The sequence below is a fragment of the Hypomesus nipponensis genome, chromosome 9, assembly GCF_054491055.1.
Source record: "Hypomesus nipponensis isolate SF chromosome 9, ASM5449105v1, whole genome shotgun sequence".
NCBI classification, from domain to species: Eukaryota; Metazoa; Chordata; class Actinopteri; order Osmeriformes; family Osmeridae; genus Hypomesus; species Hypomesus nipponensis.
The window spans coordinates 498923-513549 of NC_140369.1; the positions used below are offsets into that span (position 1 = coordinate 498923).

At 48.1% G+C, this 14627-nt stretch overlaps 2 protein-coding genes across 2 annotated transcripts; both read right to left on the bottom strand.

Annotated features, from left to right (window-relative positions):
- Positions 1-4194: 4194 nt before the first annotated feature.
- LOC146272215 (calcium/calmodulin-dependent protein kinase II inhibitor 2-like) lies at positions 4195-5456 on the bottom strand. Its single transcript, XM_084705790.1, has 2 exons — positions 4959-5456; positions 4195-4311 (listed from the first exon to the last, which is right to left on the bottom strand). Exons 1-2 carry the CDS (start codon positions 5128-5130, stop codon positions 4241-4243), a joined length of 243 nt encoding a protein of 80 aa, XP_084561916.1. The 5' UTR covers positions 5131-5456; the 3' UTR covers positions 4195-4240.
- Positions 5457-7623: 2167 nt separating this feature from the next.
- On the bottom strand, positions 7624-11903 carry LOC146272216 (trypsin-like). Its single transcript, XM_084705523.1, has 5 exons — positions 11787-11903; positions 10548-10854; positions 9662-9803; positions 9053-9319; positions 7624-8434 (listed from the first exon to the last, which is right to left on the bottom strand). The coding sequence occupies exons 1-5, from the start codon at positions 11851-11853 to the stop codon at positions 8264-8266; spliced, it is 954 nt and encodes a 317-aa protein (XP_084561649.1). The 5' UTR covers positions 11854-11903; the 3' UTR covers positions 7624-8263.
- Between the last annotated feature and the right edge of the window lie 2724 nt (positions 11904-14627).

A 14627-nucleotide genomic window follows, 5' to 3' on the forward strand; every position in this document is an offset into this window, starting at 1 on the left:
CCGTTACCATGGCAGCCAGGCCAGACAGCTTCTTTCATGTCTGTCAAGACTGGAGAGAGAGGAGAGGAGAGAGGAAGAGATAAGAGGAAAGAGGTAGGGAGAAGAGAGGAGAGAGGACAGGAAAGAACAGGAGATGAGGAGAGAGGAGAAGAGGAGGAGGGGAGAAGAGAGGAGGAGGAGACACAAGAGGTGAGTGGTGACAGGAGAGGAGAGAAGAGAACCGAAGATGAGCCAGCCCAGGTGACTGTGCTGCTGTGGCCTACAGCAGGAAGAGGACTACTGTGAGAGACAGAGTGTTCCTGGTATCTACAGCAGGAAGAGGACTACTGTGAGAGACAGAGTGTTCCTGGTATCTACAGCAGGAAGAGGACTACTGTGAGAGACAGAGTGCTCCTGGTATCTCCAGAAGGAGGACTACTGTGAGAGACAGAGTGCTCCTGGTATCTCCAGAAGGAGGACTACTGTGAGTGAGTTCCTGGTATATACAGCAGGAAGAGGACTACTGTGAGAGGCAGTGTTCCTGGTATCTACAGCAGGAAGAGGACTACTGTGAGTGTGTTCCTGGTATCTACAGCAGGAAGAGGACTACTGTGAGAGGCAGTGTTCCTGGTATCTACAGCAGGAAGAGGACTACTGTGAGAGGCAGTGTTCCTGGTATCTACAGCAGGAAGAGGACTACTGTGAGAGGCAGTGTTCCTGGTATCTACAGCAGGAAGAGGACTACTGTGAGAGGCAGTGTTCCTGGTATCTACAGCAGGAAGAGGACTACTGTGAGAGGCAGTGTTCCTGGTATCTACAGCAGGAAGAGGACTACTGTGAGAGGCAGTGTTCCTGGTATCTACAGCAGGAAGAGGACTACTGTGAGAGGCAGTGTTCCTGGTATCTACAGCAGGAAGAGGACTACTGTGAGAGGCAGTGTTCCTGGTATCTACAGCAGGAAGAGGACTACTGTGAGAGGCAGTGTTCCTGGTATCTACAGCAGGAAGAGGACTACTGTGAGAGGCAGTGTTCCTGGTATCTACAGCAGGAAGAGGACTACTGTGAGAGGCAGTGTTCCTGGTATCTACAGCAGGAAGAGGACTACTGTGAGAGGCAGTGTTCCTGGTATCTACAGCAGGAAGAGGACTACTGTGAGAGGCAGTGTTCCTGGTATCTACAGCAGGAAGAGGACTACTGTGAGAGGCAGTGTTCCTGGTATCTACAGCAGGAAGAGGACTACTGTGAGAGGCAGTGTTCCTGGTATCTACAGCAGGAAGAGGACTACTGTGAGAGGCAGTGTTCCTGGTATCTACAGCAGGAAGAGGACTACTGTGAGAGGCAGTGTTCCTGGTATCTACAGCAGGAAGAGGACTACTGTGAGAGGCAGTGTTCCTGGTATCTACAGCAGGAAGAGGACTACTGTGAGAGGCAGTGTTCCTGGTATCTACAGCAGGAAGAGGACTACTGTGAGAGGCAGTGTTCCTGGTATCTACAGCAGGAAGAGGACTACTGTGAGAGGCAGTGTTCCTGGTATCTTGGTGGGTGCAGCTTATGCTGACAGAGCCTTGTCACATGAATCATTCAGTTTCCAAAGCCGAGCAGAACATAAGGTCTCATCATGCTTCCCTGGGCTGCAGGTCAGGGTGAAGTGATGCAGGTCAGGGTGCAGCGCTGCAGGTCAGGGTGCAGTGCTGCAGGTCAGGGTGCAGTGATGCAGGTCAGGGTGCAGTGCTGCAGGTCAGGGTGCAGTGCTGCAGGTCAGGGTGCAGTGATGCAGGTCAGGGTGCAGTGCTGCAGGTCAGGGTGCACTGCTGCAGGTCAGGGTGCAGTGATGCAGGTCAGGGTGCAGTGATGCAGGTCAGGGTGCAGTGATGCAGGTCAGGGTGCACTGCTGCAGGTCAGGGTGCAGTGATGCAGGTCAGGGTGCACTGCTGCAGGTCAGGGTGCAGTGATGCAGGTCAGGGTGCAGTGATGCAGGTCAGGGTGCACTGCTGCAGGTCAGGGTGCAGTGATGCAGGTCAGGGTGCAGTGATGCAGGTCAGGGTGCAGTGCTGCAGGTCAGGGTGCAGTGATGCAGGTCAGGGTGCAGTGCTGCAGGTCAGGGTGCAGCACGAGAGGAGGAGAGAGGGGCTGAGATTGCAGTTCACAGCAGGAGCTGGAAACTCCTTGACTCCTTTCCCTTTGGAACAGGGAAATGGAAGCGCTTTGTGGGCCTGAAGAGTGAGATGTCAGAGATGCAGGTCTACATACATGCCCCCACATAAACTATGGAGGACTCTATGGCGAGCGCCAACACCAATTTGTACATTTTGTCCACTCGATATCCTGTCATAACAACCTTATTCCTCCAGCCATATCGTTTTTTGTTTCTTCTTTGTAGAAACAGGAATTCATGTTTCTCACAGAGAAACTTGCTGACTCGCCCCCTCTTGCTGTCACACACAAGCTGACAGTCTGGGGAACAAGGACAGGGTTTTTATCAGTCACATGGAGTCTGATTTCCTTCCATTCTTCTCTGTCTTTCCATTTCATGTTTTTTTTCCTCAGCATTTGGGAGACATCAGCCTGCAGTGCGGCCCACAATGAACACTGTAAACTGTCAAATAACGTCTTCAGAATCTTTATTTCAAGGTATTAGGCTACTGTACAAATAAGTGAATAGGTACAGTACTCAGTATTAAGACTGATCTCGAGGTTTGTCATTCAAAGCTGTATACGAGGTGTTTCAAACACAAGGTTCTCACAACGCTTTGCTGTGCATGCCTGATCCCAGTAGTTTACCATGCATGAGCTGGTACTTTAGTGTGTTAAGAAAGAGCCCTGAAAAATGGCAACGCCCCCAAACAAATAAAGTGTACAGTAAATGTATAGAAAGCACAAAAGAACAGTTACAGGTATATCTCCCCATGATATTTGGCACACACGATAATATGCAATGCAATATAAATAGTTTTATGAACAGAGTGTATACAGTTTCAGTCCAGGCCTGGGCCTTGCAAGCTTACCATCCTGACATACAGTATATAAACCATCCTGACGTACAGTATATAAACCATCCTGACGTACAGTATATAAACCATCCTGACGTACAGTATATAAACCATCCTGATGTACAGTATATAAACCATCTTGACATACAGAATATAAACCACTCTACAGGATGGTTACAAAACACTCAGATAACATCAAAATTCATAAGTAAAAAAAGGAAAATCCACTTTCATTCTCTACATACAAACACACGCTCTCAGACCTTGAGCACTGCAAAAAGATGCATCCCAAGGATCAATAAATATTGTCTTCTATACAGACGGCTTGTGACTAACCATTTTTCTGTTTTCCACTTGTGCAAGGAAATGTGGGCTACTGTTTCAATATTTACAAACTTGGTTATGTCGTATTTAATTGCACTCGTCAAACTCAAGGGGCAGAAAAACATGGTAACATGGTTTGATTGATAAAGAGTGTGTGCTTTAGTATCGAAAGTTTCATATCCTATCTATCCTCTCCCTGACTGTGTAGCTGAGTTTCCCCACGCTGCAGGAACCCTTTCCTATGTGTTCTTCAGGTGTTCTTCAGGTGTTCTGGAGGTGTTTGGAAACACCATGGATGAGGCGCCTCCTCCCACCTGGGTATCCCTCCGCCACCTCCTCCCACCTGGGTATCCCTCCACCACCTCCTCCCACCTGGGTATCCCTCCGCCACCTCCCACCTGGGTATCCCTCCGCCACCTCCTCCCACCTGGGTATCCCTCCGCCACCTCCTCCCACCTGGGTATCCCTCCGCCACCTCCTCCCACCTGGGTATCCCTCCACCACCTCCTCCCACCTGGGTATCCCTCCACCACCTCCTCCCACCTGGGTATCCCTCCGCCACCTCCTCCCACCTGGGTATCCCTCCACCACCTCCTCCCACCTAGGTATCCCTCCGCCACCTCCTCCCACCTGGGTATCCCTCCGCCACCTCCCACCTGGGTATCCCTCCGCCACCTCCTCCCACCTGGGTATCCCTCCACCCACCTGGGTATCCCTCCGCCACCTCCTCCCACCTGCTCCACCAGGCTACTGTCACAACCGGGAGGTCTGGAAGTGCTTGCTGTCGCATGAAAGTGCTTATATACAGTGTCTTTGGATTAAAACTGTTAATATCGAATAAAAAATTATGCCTTTTCAGGGAGTGTGTGCGCGTGTGTGTGATGGAGAGGGGGGGGGGGGTAATGGTTTAAGAAAGTGTGTGTGGATGGGGGAGGGGGGGTCATGGTTTAAGCCTCTGGAGGGGTCTTCTCTGTTCCATTTTTCTGTGTGTCGTCAACGTTCTCGTCCTCGATCACAACTGTGAGTGGCAGGAGAAAAGGTTAAAGGTCATGAGGAGCTGAGCCGAGTCAGCAAGTTAGTTTTCACACTGTCTAGAATGGATGCCATGATAACCCTGTGTGTGTGAGGGGCGGCTGTATGTGTGTGTGGGGTGTGTGTATGTGTGTGGAGTTCTGTGTGTGTGTGTGTGGGGGGGGGGGGTATTCTGTACAAGGACTACTAACTTGAACAGTTATCTGTAATACACTTGAGTAAATTATTTGAGATGTGTCATTAGTCATGCAGGACACAGAGACGCACACACACACTATTGTTTGGCGCTCAATAATAGGTTGCATTTTTCATGTTCATAGATTGACAATAACTAATTCGCAGCAACCATGCATTTGTTATAGGGGGGTCGTCAGCACGACTTGGCCATCATTCGCATTTGGGGGCAATTGCACGCACGCACTGCGCATTCAACTTATGTTGCAATGCGAATAGAATTCGTGTAAGCCATGGTTTACATAAATTATCAGAAAAACAGATTTTTGAGTCATTTCGCCTAGCTAGTGGTTGGCTGTGTAAGGTGAAGGTGTAGGGTTTCATCTGAGTGGTCCTACATCCATATGGTCCATACAGAGATTGAAAATACCATCATGAAAACATGATAGTTATAGTTACCCCGTTTGCTCCTGCCTATTTGTCCGAGTTTCGGCGGGCGTTTGCCATTCTGTGAGCCACTGAAGAAGTTGTTGGTGTCTTGAAGGCGACAGGTGAAGGAAAGGTGTCCCTCGTCGCCCTCATTTCCATAATGACTCATTTTTTCTTCGTTGAAAGGCAGCACTTCCGACATTTCCAACGGCGTCTTTACTACCAAGGCGCACAAAGGCAAATAGATGGTTGAAGTCAAGCCCTTTTGTGGTAAATAAACCAGAGAAAAAAATTAAACGTGCTGACACTATCGAGCGAGCCCTTTCTGTTTACCTCGAAGGCACGTGTCTCCGTTGATGCGCTACAAAACGCGATTAAAAATAATTTATTCAATTTCCCCCTTCGCCAAGATTCGGCAACATTATTCAAGATTTCCAAAGGTTTCCGTGCTTATATCTTTGGAAATGAAGTCGCATGTAGAACAGCCGTGATACGCCCGTTGGTTTCGAGCGGCTGGACCGTCGCTCGGAAAATCTGAGTGAGAAATGCAAATTGGGGAGCGATGCAAAACACGGATCCCAGGGAGACCTGGGGAGAGAGCGCGTCACGCGTGCGAGCCGGGGCTTTTCTGGTGCAGCCCAGAGAAACATCCAGTTGTCCTCGCGCAGGCTGGATGTTCCACTCGCCGGTATCTGGTATTTTTCTAGCCATTAACGTGTCGACAAATGGAATTTGTTTCGTATTTTTGCAGGAATATTCCGTGATTACCAATAAAGACTGGGAATGGCCAAACTGAAATTGGGGAACTCAAACTCAGATTTGATCTCTAACTAAATATATGTGTTGGTGGAAATAATGTTTTGGGATGTAGGCAACATGGTATAGTCCCGATGTTCTCCACCGAGAAGCCATACACCGCTATTCCATGGACCGATGAGAATACGCATGACGCCTAGCCAGATGATGGCAGTATTTTCTCAGGTTATGACATGACTCATTTGAGACACCAGCGAAGACCTTCCAATTCCCAAGTCAATTTAAACGTGCACCTGCTGTCCACAGCTTAATTTTTTAAATGTCTTCACTTGAAGATTGAGACAATATAGATGTATGAGTATGGGAAGGGTCTGGGATCAAATAGAATAGAGTGTTAGGAAGGAGAGATGGAGCAGTGAGCCTATGTCGTCACTCTTCTCAACCTCATCTGATTCACTCAGTGAAGTTTTTAAGGTTATAAACACAGGCTGAGTAAATGAGTAAAAGTACAGAATAGGATGACTCTTGAAACTTGCAGTGTTCAGTCCCCCAGCTCCATGCAGGTTAGGGTTAGGGCAGTGTTCAGTGCCCCAGCTCCATGCAGGTTAGGGTTAGGGCAGTGTTCAGTCCCCCAGCTCCATGCAGGTTAGGGTTAGGGCAGTGTTCAGTGACCCAGTCCCATGCACAGGGTCAGGGCAGTGTTCAGTGACCCAGTCGCATGCACAGTGTTAGGGTTAGGGCAGTGTTCAGTGACCCAGTCCCATGCACAGGGTTAGGGCTGTGTTCAGTGACCCAGTCCCATGCACATGCTGTCTCCAGTGACAGAGGCTGGTGTCTCTCACTGATGATCTTATAGTAGTTCTTGGGAGAAGCTGAACATACAATGTTGGGCATTTTGTGTTGATGTAGTTTCACCTCATGACAGAACAGTAGCCTAGTCAGGCCCACTGCAGCCCCCCCTCCCCCCACCAGGGACAGGCTGTGTCCAGGTGATCACACTCCAGTCAGACCCCTGGTCTCAGAGTGTCTCCAGAGTGTCTCCTTCTTACGGCCCCTCTGGGCTCCTTTGTGGAGGAGCAGGTGTAGCGTGATGGGCTTTACATGACATATAAGAGATCGGGTGTTCATCCCTAAATATAGTTTCTCACAGTCTCTGTCTCCAGAGATCTTCTTACAGAGCCATGTCAAAGATGATGAAACGAGACACCTGTACAGGAGCCACTGTGGACACGCCCCTGTTCTCACCTGAGGTACAGCTGGGACACACCCTGTCCCCACGGAGCTTCAGGTATAGAGGGACAGGCCTCCCTCCCTCCCTCTCTCTCTCTCTCTCTCTCTCTCTCTCTTTCTCTCTCTCTCTCTCTCTCTTTCTCTCTCACTCTCTCTCTCTCTACCTCTGGTTGGGGAGGGGGGTCTAGAGCTAAAGTTGTGAATAGGGGAGTTGTGTCTCTTGTTATTGATTTAGTTTTTTTGTGTTTTTGTTTGGTTTGATGAAGAAGTAACATTGTGTAAAAGTTGTAAGTGAAGTGGTTTTGTCTTGTTTGTTGTTTGGTGTGGTGAAACGGCTTGGTTGGCTAGCAGTTCTAACTGCCCAATAAAGGTATCTTTAAAAGTCAAGTCTCTCCCTCTCTCTCTCTCTCTCTCTCTCTCTCTCTCTTTCACTCTCCAACTCTTTCTCCCTCTCTCTCTTTCCCTCTTTCCCTCTCTCTCCCTGTCTCCCTCCCTCCCTCTCTATCTCCCTTTCCTTTTCTCTCTTTCTCCCTCTCTCTCCCACACATACAACCCTTTCTATATCAATGTAGCACTACTGTGTAACACCATTACGACAGCATTTGGTAGCATGTAGTCTGTGGTAGTGAGTGAACCCTCAAGGATTCTAATAAATCTTTTCAGTTTAGAACCAAGCAGAAAATTCACAAAGATTTAAAATTTGGCAATTTATTAAAATAAAATAATGGCATAATATTTCAAATCAAACCGATAAAAATCCACAACTATTTTGATTTGTTGTTTAAAAGAGAAAGAACATCTAACTAATACAAAATATTTGATTTAGCTTTGGGAACATTTTGAAATATTTTCAACACAAATAGGTAGTTTTTCTCACTGTAGTTGGGTTTACGTAATATGCTCTGTTTTAGGCTTCTCTCTTCTTCTCTCCTGTCTTCTCTCTTTTCAATGAGAGTTTCAAAAGGTTGAAAAAATATTTGCGAAAATGGTTTTTGAAAAAAAGGATTGGTTGAAATTTTATATATAAAAAAAAAAAGGAGACCAGTAACCAGGTAAAATGGATTCCTGTGTCCATAGTGTTTTGTTGTATTCATGTATTATATTATGATGTGAGGTCCAGTTACCAGTCTTTTTAAACATGAGTATCTGTACTACTTGAGTGAAGGATGTGTGTGCTTTTGCCATCTGACATGCTTCTCAGGAGTGTGTCATACCCACTCCTCTTCACAGGGATTGTCCCATGGAAAGTTGAGCAAAGTTGAACTACTGGGGTGGTTTTGGAAACAGTTAAGGGAGGTGCTGCGTGCGTGTGTGTGTGTGTGTGTGTGTATGTGTGTGTGTGGAGTGCATTAATACTTCATGCAGCGTGTGTACTGGGTGTAGATGGTTCTGTCGATCCAGCGGCGGAACTTCGACACCGCTGTGTAGACTCCTGGAAACCTGGCATCCCCACAGCCGTTGCCCCAGGAGACAACGCCGTAGACACGCCCCTCGCACACCAGCGGTCCCCCCGAGTCTCCCTGGAACAACAAGGCCCCGCCCATCCCTCAGTACTGAGGTCTGTCTCATGGAAAGTTCACTAGTGTTAGGAGTGCTAGGAAGAGTAACAGCCAGGTGAGGTAAGTGGTTTTGGAGACAGTGTTTAGAAAGCTCTCAGAAAGAGATGTAAGCATGCAGACAGGCAGACAGACAGGCTGACAGGAATACAGGCAGACAGACAGACAGACAGACAGACAGACAGGCAGCCAGCAGGCAGACAGACAGGCAAAGAAATGTGGTTTTGGAGACAGTGTTTAGAAAGCTCTCAGAAAGAGATGTAAGCATGCAGACAGGCAGACAGACAGGCTGACAGGAATACAGGCAGACAGACAGACAGACAGACAGACAGACAGACAGGCAGCCAGCAGGCAGACAGACAGGCAAAGAAATGTAAGCATCCAGACAGGCAGACAGACAGGCAAAGAGATGTAAGCATGCTCGTTACAGAAGCATGTTTGACACACAGTTAGTATCCATTTCTGAGTCCTGCTGAAGGTCAGTGGACCGGGCAGAAGGCCCTGGACAGTAGGCCCTGGACAGTAGGCCCTGGACAGTAGGCCCTGGACAGTAGGCCCTGGACAGTAGGCCCTGGACAGTACCTTGCAGGCATCGCGGCCTCCAGATTTGGACCCAGCACAGATCATGTTAGCCGTGATCCTCCCGTTAAAAGACTCGCTGCCGTTACATGTAGCCATGGAGACGATGGGCAGCTTAACAGTTCGGAGGGTGGGGGGTGTATGGGTGCCCTCCGGGCTGGTGGAGCCCCACCCAGACACCCGACACACCCTCCCTGCTGCCACGGCCCAGTCCTGGCGGGGAAGGGGGGCCAGGGACACCAAGCTGTTCAGCACCATCGGCACTCGCAGCTGGAAGGAAGCACAGAGCTGATGTCACCACTTCACTCCACTAGTCGCTTCATTTTGAAGCGACTAGTTTAGCCTATTGGCTAAAAACCTTTTATGCAACACATCTACAACGTTATTTATGTATGTAATAATGTGCACTGCATTGTCCCTGACAAATAAACAAATACATACAAAATAAAAATTTACAGGAGGAATTCATTTGGGCTTAAGAGCTTGACACATAGTACTCATGTGTTAATAGTGTAATACTTCATTGATTTGCACCGTGCAGAAGTTACTCATTGTAAGCATAGAGAAAGAGAGGGTGTGGTAGAGAGGCAGCAGTTTTCTGCAGTGTTGTACCTTGATGAGCATGATGTCTGCGTTGTTGGTGCTCCTGTTGTAGAGGGGGTGAGGGATGAGCGTCTGGGGTTTGGAGTACTGCTCCACCCCCTGGAAGCTGCCCAGAGTGTGCTCCGCAGCCACCACCATCATGTGCTCTGGCCTGACCACACGCCGGGAAACACTACAAATGTTTGTCCAAATAGCAACCATCTGTTGCCATAAGGACACACATACCCAAGGTATGTTCAATTTATTTGAACCCTACGTCCCCCCCCCCACAACAGAATATGACCTTGAATTGTGTTGGGAATCACAATCAGTGCAAACTGGTGGATGAATAGCACAAGTGTGTGTGCGTGTGTTTGTGTGTATCTGAGGGGGCACAAAGGGGCCTTGTGTGAGAGCTGGGACAGAATGACAGTATCTGAGTCCTGCTTCCTGCAGTCACCTGTAACACACTCCACAATGACACAGCAAGGTCACCTGCCAGCCCACCTGCTCCTTGCTGGCCCCCCACTGCTTGCTGTCTAACACAACATGACCCAGCAACATGAAGATACAACATCCCTCCTCTGCAGTGGGAAGTGTGTGTTTACATTCATGATTATCAAGTATCAGGTCAACATAGCTTCTAGGAGTCGTTCATCACTCTCCTTTCACTTCACACGTTCAGTTCATCACTGAAGAAATTCCCCGAAAGTACACCTGTTTTGACATACATTTTCCACTCGATGACTGGTTTGAAAACAACTGGGTTCTACCAATGCAACACCAATTCTCAACAAGGCGACAAGGAGAGTGGTTTTCCCTGACTGTGTCCAAATATCCAATCAAATTTAGAGCAGAGACCAAAACCCTCACCACCCTGTCTTGCACACCTGTACCTATTGAGTAGCAGACATACCCAATGTTGCAGTGAGCGGCCGTCAGCACCCAGTACTTGTGGACCAGGGAGCCTCCGCAGAAGTGTTGGCCTTGGGAGCTCTGGAGCGACACCATGTACCTCAGGGAGTGTGGGGCGGGGAGGGATCCTCCAACCACCCGCCCCTGCCCCAGGTCCTGGCCTCCCTGCCCCAGGTCCTGGCCTCCCTGCCCCAGGTTCTGGCCTCCCTGCCCCAGGTTCTGGCCTCCCTGCACCAGGTTCTGGCCTCCCTGCCCCAGGTTCTGGCCTCCCTGCACCAGGTTCTGGCCTCCCTGCACCAGGTTCTGGCCTGCATGGAAAGAAAAACAGTGTCATTACTGACCGCCGATGTCACGGGTGAGAAAGTGTGGAGTAAGGTTTGAGAGGTTGGATAGTGTTTCCTTTGAGCAACATGTGCTTTAAAGACTCAACAAATGAATTCCAATGAAACGTCCACATCAAATGTATGTTTTTGCATATTTTTTATGGAGATAGAATCAGGCTTGAGAGAAGTCAGTCGCAGCCTAGGTCATTAAGCTTTCACATCAGTTGCAGTTTGAAACTTATTAATCACAAAAAACTGAACGCTGAACAAGAAAACCCAGAAACATGTCGACTTTGTTGTAAAATGCTGTAGGACCACATGATAGGATGACGTATTCGTGCTTTTTCACGGCCATTGACCCCAGTCACAATTAATGGTTTTGTGTCATCTCCATGGGTTGGCTGTAATGAAGAAAATCCTACATGACCTGACCTTCTGTCTCTGTCACATTCCAGAACACTGGAGAGGGTTTGCCCTCGCTGCGTTACACAACCACAAACTACTTTCCCCCAGGCTAGAGACAACATACAAGAAAGACGTTAAAAGACAAGAAGAATTAAAAGCTCAGTCGTGTTTATTTCGCAAAGTCACAATTAAAATATTCATTGTCAGTTGTCAGGCTGTAATGATGGTGATGACAATGTGTGCCTTTATCTATTGTTTGTATTGGTAACATATATTTTTTGGCATAATGCTTAAGCAATAGAAATTGATTTGAGATGTCAGCATTGGAGCTTTCAAAAGCCTACCTGCCAATGTCAGCAAAATATTAACTATTGTATGCAAATATACAATGTCAATGACCTAGTTGTAAATACAAAAATGTACTACTCCTAATACAATGATACCATTACGTAAGTTAGAAGCCAAGCAAATCATTATTCTATCAACATGTGAACCAGTCGGGGAATACTCACAGCTGGCTGCCGGAAGCTCCATGGCCAGGCAGAGACCCAGTAGGACCAGCATGCTAGCAGAGAGCATCGTTTGTCTGAAGGCTATGCTGAGTGGCCAGGTAGCAGGAGAACGACAGTGACTACAGTAGAAGGGACTGGGTGGCACACTCTCCTGTCTGATCAGCAGCTTTCATACAAAACCCTCATTTCACTCTACAGGATACACTGAAAAAAATGGTATCATCGCAACAGTAAAGGATTGAGATTCCTCAACAAAGTGCACCTTTATTCAAGTCCAGACATGCACACACACACACACCCACACACACACACACACACACACACACACACACACACACACACACACACACACACACACACACCCACACACACACACACCCCCACACCCACACACACACACCCACACACACACCCACCCACACACACACCCACACACACACACCCACACCCTTCCATTCCTGACCCTCTGTTGCCATGGTAACACCCACAGTGCCACACTGCCTCTTCTATAACATGCTCTGTGTCATTGGCAAGCAGACAAAGCTTTGTGTGTGCACGTGTGTGTGCGCGTGTGTGTGCGCACATGTGTGTGCGCGTGTGTCTGCGCGCGTGTGTGCGTGCGCATGTATAAAGGAGGGGGTTATTAAAAACTAAAAGGGTGCATTCAAGAGGCAAACCAGCTAAGAAACCTGTATGTACAAACTCAAATCAATATCACAGTATATGTTTCACCTGGTGGAATGAGCAGTGCTCATTTTGGAAACTGGACTGATACGAAAGCACATGTAAGAAGGATAAGGACACGCCCCTCACACCTACTCAGTAACATGTAAGGAGTAAGGACACGCCCCTTACACCTACTCAGTAACATGTAAGGAGTAAGGACACGCCCCTCACACCTACTCAGTAACATGTAAGGAGTAACGACACGCCCCTCACACCTACTCAGTAACATGTAAGGAGTAAGGACACGCCCCTTACACCTACTCAGTAACATGTAAGGAGTAAGGACACGCCCCTCACACCTACTCAGTAACATGTAAGGAGTAACGACACACCCCTCACACCTACTCAGTAACATGTAAGGAGTAAGGACACGCCCCTCACACCTACTCAGTAACATGTAAGGAGTAAGGACACGCCCCTCACACCTACTCAGTAACATGTAAGAAGGATAAGGACACGCCCCTCACACCTACTCAGTAACATGTAAGGAGTAAGGACACACCCCTCACACCTACTCAGTAACATGTAAGGAGTAACGACATGCCCCTCACACCTACTCAGTAACATGTAAGAAGGATAAGGACACGCCCCTCACACCTACTCAGTAACATGTAAGGAGTAAGGACACACCCCTCACACCTACTCAGTAACATGTAAGGAGTAACGACATGCCCCTCACACCTACTCAGTAACATGTAAGGAGTAAGGACACGCCCCTTACACCTACTCAGTAACATGTAAGGAGTAAGGACACACCCCTCACACCTACTCAGTAACATTGATGTTTTACCCAGAATGGCAGGAGCAAGGCTTCCTGTGACACGGCGTTGCTATCAGTCATGGGCTGCTTTACTTCCTGCTTCACTGCCACCCAGCGGACGTCTGCTGCCTCGTCATGTATTGATGGACTGACTGGGCATGCCTGACAGCACGCTTCCTGCCCTGCACCTGGGGGTCACATCATGTTCGAATGGGGAAGGGTCAAAAAGAAACGATGCACAGACAAACCATTCACATTGTTTCCACAAACCAACTTTGAAATTCCACAAAATTCCTTTGACAAAGGAAAGGGACGCCACACAAACAGCATGACACCAAAACACAGTTTCAACAGCAAATACAGCATCTCTGGTGTGCAAACCTGAATTCATGGTCACTGTCCTGAAGTCATGGTCACTGTCCTGAAGTCATGGTCACTGTCCTGAAGTCATGGCCTCTGTCCTGAAGTCATGGTCACTGTCCTGAAGTCATCGACTCTGTCCTGAAGACATGGTCATGCATATGTAGGCTGCACTCACACACACACACAATAATGCACACACACACACACATCCTGTTGTCAAATCAGCTTCCATTCTCTGGGAAAGAAGGAAACACTATCACCTTGTGTGAAGCTCTCCCCTGGGAGCTCAGAACAGACCCTGAGCGGGAACCAAACACATCGTGCTCCAGCGCTTCAGCATGTCGGGTTTCTAAGTAGAATACTGTGTTACTTTGTGTTATTTCAGGACCGCCACACTTCTCTACATGTAGTGCAGCTTCTTATTCTGTTCATTGTCTCATCGTGCTCTGACAGTCTCAGTGAGGTCTGAGGAGGCTGGCAGGGGAAAGACAAGAGACATGGCTGGACATGCTCACACAGGAGACAGGGTCAGGTGTGACTGGGGACACACTGATAACCAATTCTTCCCTCCATATTAAATCACAAGTTGGCGCAAAACCAAGATACGAAAACCCAGAGCAATCAATCTAATCCCTGAAACTTTTGTCCCACAACTAGTTAGCAGCCAACAAACGATCATATAAGACGAGAGCACAACAACAGCCCGTCTGGAGATACCTGTTCAGGATGGCTATCCCCTCAGTAACAACGATGGATAGGATTTCACCTCCCTTGAGATTCACTTTCTTCCCACTCATAGAGGAAGCATGAATATCTGCACTCCACTGTAAGATAAGCTAGAGAAGAAAGAGGGAATGTAATAAAGAGGGTAGATGGTTTTTCTTTTGTGAGGTACTAGGTCAGTCACAGCTTTGTCTATCTCTCTCTCACTCCATCTCTCTTTTCTGTTTATCAGAGCAGTCATGTGGTGGACAATGGGAGAGACAGTAGAG

Excerpts from the sequence above, each read along its gene's own strand:
- LOC146272215 (XM_084705790.1), bottom strand. The coding sequence starts at position 5,130 with ATGTCGGAAGTGCTGCCTTTCAACGAAGAAAAAATGAGTCATTATGGA. Across the intron at positions 4,312-4,958 it reads AATAGGCAGGAGCAAACGGG|TTGTGATCGAGGACGAGAAC; the intron begins GTAACTATAACT and ends TGCCACTCACAG.
- LOC146272216 (XM_084705523.1), bottom strand. The coding sequence starts at position 11,853 with ATGCTCTCTGCTAGCATGCTGGTCCTACTGGGTCTCTGCCTGGCCATG. Across the intron at positions 9,804-10,547 it reads GCCGCTCACTGCAACATTGG|GCCAGAGCACATGATGGTGG; the intron begins GTATGTCTGCTA and ends GCGTGTGGTCAG. Across the intron at positions 9,320-9,661 it reads CAGACATCATGCTCATCAAG|CTGCGAGTGCCGATGGTGCT; the intron begins GTACAACACTGC and ends GCTTCCTTCCAG.